The sequence below is a fragment of the Mangifera indica genome, chromosome 15 (assembly GCF_011075055.1).
Source record: "Mangifera indica cultivar Alphonso chromosome 15, CATAS_Mindica_2.1, whole genome shotgun sequence".
NCBI lineage: Eukaryota > Viridiplantae > Streptophyta > Magnoliopsida > Sapindales > Anacardiaceae > Mangifera > Mangifera indica.
The window spans coordinates 6,467,440-6,476,058 of record NC_058151.1 but is presented as its reverse complement, the minus strand read 5'-3'; the positions used below and the strand labels follow the sequence as shown (position 1 = coordinate 6,476,058).

The 8,619-nt window shown below is 31.1% G+C and overlaps 1 protein-coding gene across 1 annotated transcript; it reads left to right on the top strand.

Moving 5' to 3' along the window:
* The first annotated feature begins 4,043 nt into the window (after positions 1-4,043).
* On the top strand, positions 4,044-6,801 carry LOC123197641 (BTB/POZ domain and ankyrin repeat-containing protein NOOT2-like). The gene is made up of 2 exons (XM_044611975.1): positions 4,044-4,757; positions 5,653-6,801. Exons 1-2 carry the CDS (start codon positions 4,290-4,292, stop codon positions 6,625-6,627), a joined length of 1,443 nt encoding a protein of 480 aa, XP_044467910.1. The 5' UTR covers positions 4,044-4,289; the 3' UTR covers positions 6,628-6,801.
* Positions 6,802-8,619: the final 1,818 nt, after the last annotated feature.

Sequence of the window (8,619 nt, the reverse complement as noted above, 5' to 3'; positions counted from 1 at the left end):
TCGACGTCATCACCAATAGCGTCTTCTTTTCGACGTTTTCTCTTCCTCTAACGACTTTCTCCTCTCACTTGAACCTTTGGCAAGCATCGATTGAAGTCAAAAAGATAAAAACAAAGATCTCATTTTTATTTAAAAAGATAATCATCTTTTCAGAATCATCTTTTCAGACTCATCTTTATTTGAGAAGACGAAAAGTCGTTTTTCCAACTTTAATTATGATGAATCAAAGTTCAAGTGATGATGTTAGAATTTGAAAACTAAACTCTAAAAGAGAAAATATCATTTATTTAAATTTAGTATAGAAAAAAAATAATTAATTTTATAATTTATAAAAAAAATAAAATTTAAATTTATTTTTTATATTATAGATAAAATATTAGTTTTAATACAGATCTATTAAAAAAATTAAAAAAATTAAAAAAACTAACATATTTTGGGTGAGGATAAGCCTTATGACCTTTATTTATAAATGTAAATTAACTGTGGGGGCACCAGACCCGATAATTCGAATAGGATGATGAGTATGAACCCTCTACTCCCAACCGACACATTTTTCTGTGCTCTCTCTCTCTCTTTCTCTCTCCCTTTCTCCCCGCCCAGTCCATAATTCCCTTTCTCACGCGAACTAATTTTACATACTAATTTTTTCATCTCTTCTTTATCTTTATCTTTTTCCCGTCAACTTAATCTTATTTTATTATTATTCTTCATTCAACCAGACTGGTACTTTCTTTAATTTTATTTATTTACCATTGATTAATGTGCACAAATATTCCTTCGGCGTTAAAAGTGTTTCAAAGTTTCCAATTTGCATGGTTTATTCCCACATGATTGCTTTCACAATCTGTCTTCTTTTTTTTTTTTTTTTAATATCAGTACTGATTTTTTTAAATAAAGGAACTGATTTTGCTTTTTCAGAAAAAAATGAATTTTTTATTTTTATATTAAAATGATTAAATTTATTTTTTTGTCACACAAAAATAAACTACAAAAATAGACTTAACTTGACATAGTTCTTTGTTTAATTAAAAAATTATGTATAAGTTTTAGCTGACATGGAATTCTTCGATGAACAAATTTTATTATTTTTATTAGAGAGATTGAAATTTCAAAATTTTTAATAAAAGAGATAAAATTTATATTATATCATACAAAAACTAATCTAACTCTAGATGTGTATTTTATATTATATATCAAATTGTTTGAAATTCTTTTAATTATAATTTTGTTTAGTAATGTTAAACCTTTTTTTTTTTTAAGTGTATCTTAAGGGTGTATATGATCGATTTGATTAGATTTAAGAATATTTTAAAATTAAAATAAAAGATAATTTGAAAAAATTCTAAACTAAATTAAATTAATTATTTTATGTTTCAAATCAAATCAAGTCAAAATAAAATAATACGACTTTTTCTTGTTTGGATTACAATTTAAACTTATAAAATAATAATATATACATATATATAAAATAATAAAATTATTTTATTATTAATATATACATATATATATTTATTTATTTATATACTAAAAATGTGTATATATATTTTTATTATTTTTGCAGAGATAAATTTGGGGAAAATATATTTTGAAATGTTTGTGGTTTGTAAAATGCCCATGTATGTTAGTAGACAAATTATCAATGACACTGTATAAAAGGTTCATGTCACCGTTTTGATGGAAAAATTGTTATTTCATAGGATTTTAAAGTTAGATAATAGTTTCGATGCATTTAATTTAAAATATTAAAAGTTTGATCCATTAAACAGTAATGATTAATTTATTAAAAAAATTTTAATTATGATAATTTAGTACTTTGACATGTTTTTTTTTTTTCCCCAATCTGTTACAGGGAATCTTTCTTTTATAAAATTAATAAATCATGTTTCTTATTAACACTTTCAATCTAAAACCAACTAAGAAGAGAGTGTGATAAGGCGTTACAAAACTTTTAATTAAATAATAAAATTATACGTATACATTTTTTATATATAGTTTAGATATATAGATAATATATTATTATGTGATTGAATGATTTTAAATTAAAAAATAAAAAAAATACTCAATCATAAAATGATACATCATCTATATATTCAAATTGTGTTCTAAAGATATATGCATTTAACATTACTCTTCATTAAAATATAGCAACAGACTGCTTATCTTGAAGCATAATTATAAGAAAGAATTTGATACATTAATATTAATATAATTGCTATTTGAAAACAATAACAAAAACAAAATATAACCACATATACAAATAGGGTTTGAGCCAAGCGCGAGCTTGGGCAACTCAAGCTTAGCTTTCAAGTTAATCTCAAGTTTGTTTTTGGTCGATCTAGTGAGCTTGCAAGCTAACAAATTAATTCAAAAATCTTACACTTACGCTCATAAAGTTTTATTAATTAAGTTTGAATATAAGAGATAATTAATAAATATATAAATTATAAGATTTAATTGTGATTTTTGTGTTGTGCTCGAGTAAGTTATTCTTATCTTTAGATCAAACCAAGAACTTCCCAATTTGATGAACTTGAATTCGAGTTTGAGTTTTGCTTATATATGAAAAACTTTAATGTATGGGTAAAAGGAACCTATAGGGGGAGGGGGGTGAATAGTTTCTTTAAAAATTAAACTATAAATGAGAGAAATGATAAAAAACGCATAATTTATAGTAGTTCGGAGCTTTCTCTTATACGCCTCCTATATCTATCTCTCCAATCCAACCGTCTTGGAGTTTCACTATCACTTGAAATCTTCTTACACGTAGTTTGTTAGAGATTGCGCCCAATATACTAGTTATCTAGAATTTCGCCTTTAAGAGTTTGATTACAAATGGATTGATGAATGAAAATGCCTCTCAAAGGCTGAATATACAAGTTAGAAACAATGGTCTCTCAAAGAATTTACAAGTTTGGCTTTGTGAGATAGTAATTAAAGAAAAAGTGTGAAAAATAACTTCTCAATATGTTCTCTGAAATTTATCTAGTATCTCTAACCTTTCTTCAATCATTTTTGGTTCTTTATAAAATGAGAAACTCACATGAAATGGAAGAGAGCCGTTACTCTCAAAAATTTTCCCTTTGGAAATAAAAATGGAAATTAGCAATTAAAATAACAACCATAAACTTAATTTAGTGATCAGCTGCGTTTGTTCGTACTGAAACATTGGGTTGCTGAAGCAATAATTTGGGTTAATATGACCAAATAAAAGAATTGTGTGTTGGTTTATTTGGGCAACCACCAACAAGCTGTGTGATTCAAATGCCACCACAACCATTTCTTCATACAAGATTGAGATTTAAGAGTTAAATACCAACCAAGAAATCCAGGGCTTTAGAAAGGTAAAAACTTATTTTCCCCCTCTTCTAAAGAAGTAAAATTTCGAACACCCACCTTGAATATTCAAATGACTTTAATAATGAATTTTCAATTATTTTTTTAAAACTCAATATCAACCAAATAAGATTATAAATTAAATTACCAACCTTGGTGGATTTAAACATATGATCGAATATCAGTCGTAACTCATGGTTTGAATTTTATGATTTTGATTAATGTGGAATGACCAATCATCGCCTAATTCAACAAGAAGAAAAGGGGGAAATATTGAATAATAATTCCAAATTCCAAAACTGAAGGTGCATGCGTTGAAAACTTGTTCGTTGAAATTAATTAATTAATTACGAGGATTATTATTATTTATAAATGAAAATACCCTTATTTTGATATTATACTATTTTTATAAACTCAAACTCTACCATACACAGTCTCCTTCTTCTTAAAATTTGATACAAATTGGAAGGTATATTCTAATGCTTTAATCTACAGTACTTAAATACGAACCTTAACCCCAGAGTAAATGCGTTCAATTTGGCTTTAGTAATATAGAGTCCAGTCCCCTATTGGTCATATGGCTGAACAGCAACATTAGAATTGACTAGCTAGTATATTACTATGGAACATAAATATTTTAAAATTTATAAATAACTAATTGTATTTTCATGACTATTTTTAAATAGCTGAGCCGCCCAGACTAGCCACCCATACTGCTCTCTCTTTATTTCTCTCTCTCTCATTCAAAATATCTAACACCACAACTCCATAGAACTAGCGAATCTCTCTCAAAAAACAATAACAGTACCATCATCAACATCATATCCTATGAAATCAACTCTATCTTTTCTCCCTTTATCTTCACCAACAGACCCTTCTCCTTTTCTTACTCTCGATCTCTTTCTGTTTGTCTAATCATCAACCCTAAACACTTTTATCATATTTTTATATTTACCATGACTCTTGAAGAATCCTTAAGATCTCTTTCTCTAGACTATCTAAACTTGCTCATCAATGGCCAAGCCTTTTCTGATGTCACTTTCAGTGTTGAGGGTCGCTTTGTTCATGCCCACAGGTGTATCTTGGCTGCTAGGAGCCTCTTCTTCAGAAAATTCTTCTGTGGACCTGACCCGCCTTCTGGGCTTGATCCGGCTGCCTCCAGGATGAACCCGGGACCAGCCTCACCGGTTTCAAGAGGTGGTGTTATACCAGTGAACTCCGTTGGCTATGAAGTCTTCTTGTTACTGTTGCAGTTCTTGTATAGTGGTCAAGTCTCTATTGTTCCTCAAAAGCATGAGCCAAGGCCTAATTGTGGTGAGAGAGGGTGTTGGCATACACATTGCACCTCAGCTGTTGATCTTGCTCTTGACACTCTTGCTGCCGCCAGATACTTCGGTGTCGAACAGCTTGCATTACTCACTCAGGTTTCCTTCTTCTTCTCATCGCCACCTCTTTGTGTTTAATACAACACACTATCCTTCTCTATCTTCTTTGTTTAGTGTATTTTGAGTCATATGCTCTGTAGATTTTGGCTACTATGCAAATTGCTTTCTTCAGTTTTTGGGAAGTGAGGCGAGATTTGCCTTTGTTTTTTTAGGTGTTCATTATTTGTTGTGTTTTTTCTGTTTCCCTCTTTTTTCCACAGAAGGGGAAGTCTTATTGTCTGGCAACATGCTGAAGTGACTGAGTTTGGCCTTTTGTTTAACAATAAAAACTAAAATTTCGTCCAGTTTAATCGTCATTTTCTTCCTTCCATATGAAACTTGTGCTGATTTAGTGCTTTCCTTTTCCTGTAACGACTGAAAGTTTCTTTTCACTTTCTGTTAAAGCATTTGATTCAATTATTCTTTTATTCTGTCTATGAACTAATCCTCTTCTTCTTCCAGACTTGATGCCAATTATACTTTGATTAAAAGTCTCTTTGTTTTTTTTTTTCTTTAATGTATATCAAATAAGTTTGGCTTATCTTGATTTCATGCACTGTACCATATTGAGTTTCTTGAAATTGAGTTCTTTTCTAAATGTTGCAAACACCCAACACTTTCTATATTTAGAGATCTTGATCTATAGTTAACAGTCTTGTCTTCCACAGTAAGCATACCAAATCTTTCCAAAACACTTACTTTCCTCATTTGGGATTTAAGATTGGAATAAAAAATAAATAAAATAAATAAATAAAAAAAACCACCTCAAAAGCTTCAAGTAAAACATGATTGTACACAGACATCTAACATTGCATTAAACATCCCAAACACATTCTATTTAAAAATATTGTAATTCCGTTTACTCACTAATATCAAATTTTTTTGGTCTCAACAGAAGCAACTGACAAGCATGGTAGAGAAGGCCTCAATTGAAGATGTAATGAAAGTACTAATGGCTTCAAGAAAGCAAGAAATGCATCAACTTTGGACAACTTGTTCTCACCTTGTAGCCAAATCCGGCCTACCACCGGAAGTTCTAGCCAAACACCTACCTCTCGATGTGGTTGCCAAAATTGAAGATCTTAGACACAAATCATCGCTTGGTCGCCGATCCTTGATGCTGCACCATCATCACCACCATGATCTCTCTGCAGCCTCTGATCTCGAGGATCAAAAAATACGTCGAATGAGAAGGGCACTAGACTCTTCTGATGTTGAACTAGTCAAACTTATGGTAATGGGAGAAGGGCTAAATCTTGATAAAGCACTGGCCCTACATTACGCGGTTGAAAATTGTAGTCGAGAAGTGGTTAAGGCCTTGCTTGAGCTTGGTGCAGCCGACGTTAACTACCCGGCTGGGCCAGCCTGTAAGACTCCACTTCATATAGCTGCTGAAATGGTGTCACCAGATATGGTTGCTGTACTTCTTGACCATCACGCTGACCCAAACGTGAGAACCGTAGATGGGATCGCTCCTTTAGACATTCTACGAACCCTAACTTCTGATTTTTTATTTAAAGGAGCTGTTCCGGGTTTAAGCCATATCGAACCCAATAAGCTTAGGCTTTGTCTTGAGCTGGTTCAATCAGCAGCTTTGGTTTTTTCACGAGAAGAAGGCAACTTAAATGCGCCTACTTCTACTACTATATACCCACCAATGAACGATCATGAACATAATAGTAGTAGCAGTGGAAGTAATCTTGCTAACCTTAGTTTGGATTCAAGATTGGTTTATCTCAATCTTGGTGCAACAGGTTCTGCTCAAATGGGATCAAGAATGAATGCTGATGAGGAAACTAGCCACAGTAGCCAAAGGGAAGCAATGAATCGACATCACCCAGCAATTTACCACCATTCTCATGAGTTCTAGCTAGCTATCTCAAATATTTATATACCATTTATATTTATATGATATTTCTTTCTCATATACATTTTTGTCCATGGATATGGTGCAAGACAAGCAAAAAATATCTAGTTTTCATGATTGTGAAAACATTTGAAGATGGATCATTGGATTATATATAACTTTTGTTGGAGACTTTCACTTGGCCTTTTTTTTTAATTTTTGGTTTTGCCTTTGTGGGTTGTTGTGTTTTCTTTTTTCTTTATCTTTTTTTAAAGGCTTTCTATTATTCATGATTTGGAGATGCAAGTTCATCGGAGATGGGTTTTAACTGCTCTCATGATCACGGGATGGGACGAGGAGAACCTGAGATTTGCTCTCAGTCCGAGAGGGAGTAAAAGGCTGACGGAGGAGGAGAGAGAGATGCAGGTCAATCTTTTCAAACCCGGCCTGTCAACTCATATTTATTGATAGCATCTAATCTCATAGCCTACTAATTGTCACCCTTAGGCCCCATCCACCCTTCTCATCAAATTGATAATTACATATATTACACGTCACGTGATTTTTATTGAAACCTAATTAATGAGGATTTTTTTTTCTTATTTTAATAGTTAATTTATAGGCTTTGCTTTGGACATTAAAGTTGATTCTAATGAAGGGAACGAGCTGTCTCTTCCCCTTTTTTTTTTCCCCACTTTTCTGCATTCGTGGGGGTTTTAAAGAAAGTTGATTGATTATACATTTGTCTAATTATTTTAGAAGAAATCATAAGATTAACTATTGACAATTTGATTGGTTGTCTTGCATGAATGCAATATTGAGGGTGACTTTAACCACTGCTTAAAATATTGGTACTATCTTGTAATCCTCTTTTTTGTCTCCCTTCTCATTTTGGCAAAATAAAATCATCTAAACCTAGCTGATATCATTTTCCTTTAATCTAAAACACCAACTCCATAATCCAGATTTTATGGTCATTTTTTTTAATCCTTCTACATTTCTCTTCTTCTTTCTAATCACTTTCTGATATAAATATATATGCAGATATTGGACTCTGATTTTTGTTTCAGTTAAAGGGTCACGGAAGAGAAAATGTCTAATACGGAACTTAATGGATTCAACTCTTTTGCTATATTTCTTCACAAAATGCATTGTCCTTTTCCTTTATGCATGCTTTGACACATTGACTGAGAACCCTCATAATGTCATTTATGCAATCAAGCCAACTATGATATATAGTCTGTTACTGTTATTTTAATTTTCCCCCCTTTTTAGAGAAAGCATTATAATTTTTCTTTATATTTGAATATATATTATCTAGGTAAGCATGCCTGCTGGTGTGTGTTTATTCGGCTAAATACGTGAAAATATAAACACGTATTATTTATACATGATGCATTGTTGACTTCATCACTTCAAGATTATTGTCTTCCAATGCAGCTTGTCATTTTTTGTTACCAAAAAAGGGATACCCAAAAGAGCGATATCCTTCCATGTTTTGAGCTCCAATTTCAATAGTTTCTTAAAAATTTTGATTACCGAGGTAATGAGTAATTTTTGTCTTCGATAAGCATAAAGGCTGAATCTCCAACTGAACAATGTCTATTTTTATGTATAAATAATAATATATTATAAGATATAAGTGATATTAATTATATTCAAACAGAAATAACTAAACATTAAATTACCATTTATATAAAGGCCAAGTGACTATTTCTCACCCAAGATATCTAGTTTTCTCAAGTTTTCTCTCGTTAACTTTGAAAATCTTATTTATCTATCTGTGATCGATTAAAATTAACGGTTTCAAGGATAAAATTATCATATTGTCTGTATTATTAAAAATAAATTTAAAATAAATTTAAAATAAATTTTATTTTTTCCCTAAACCTTAAAAATTAACAATTTCTCCCAACCCAAGTTTTAAAAAATAACATTTTCCCCTTTAGAGTTTTTAATTTTTTGGAGTTAGTTTTTCGACGTCATTTCTTCCTCTCTGACAACCTCCAGAAGGAA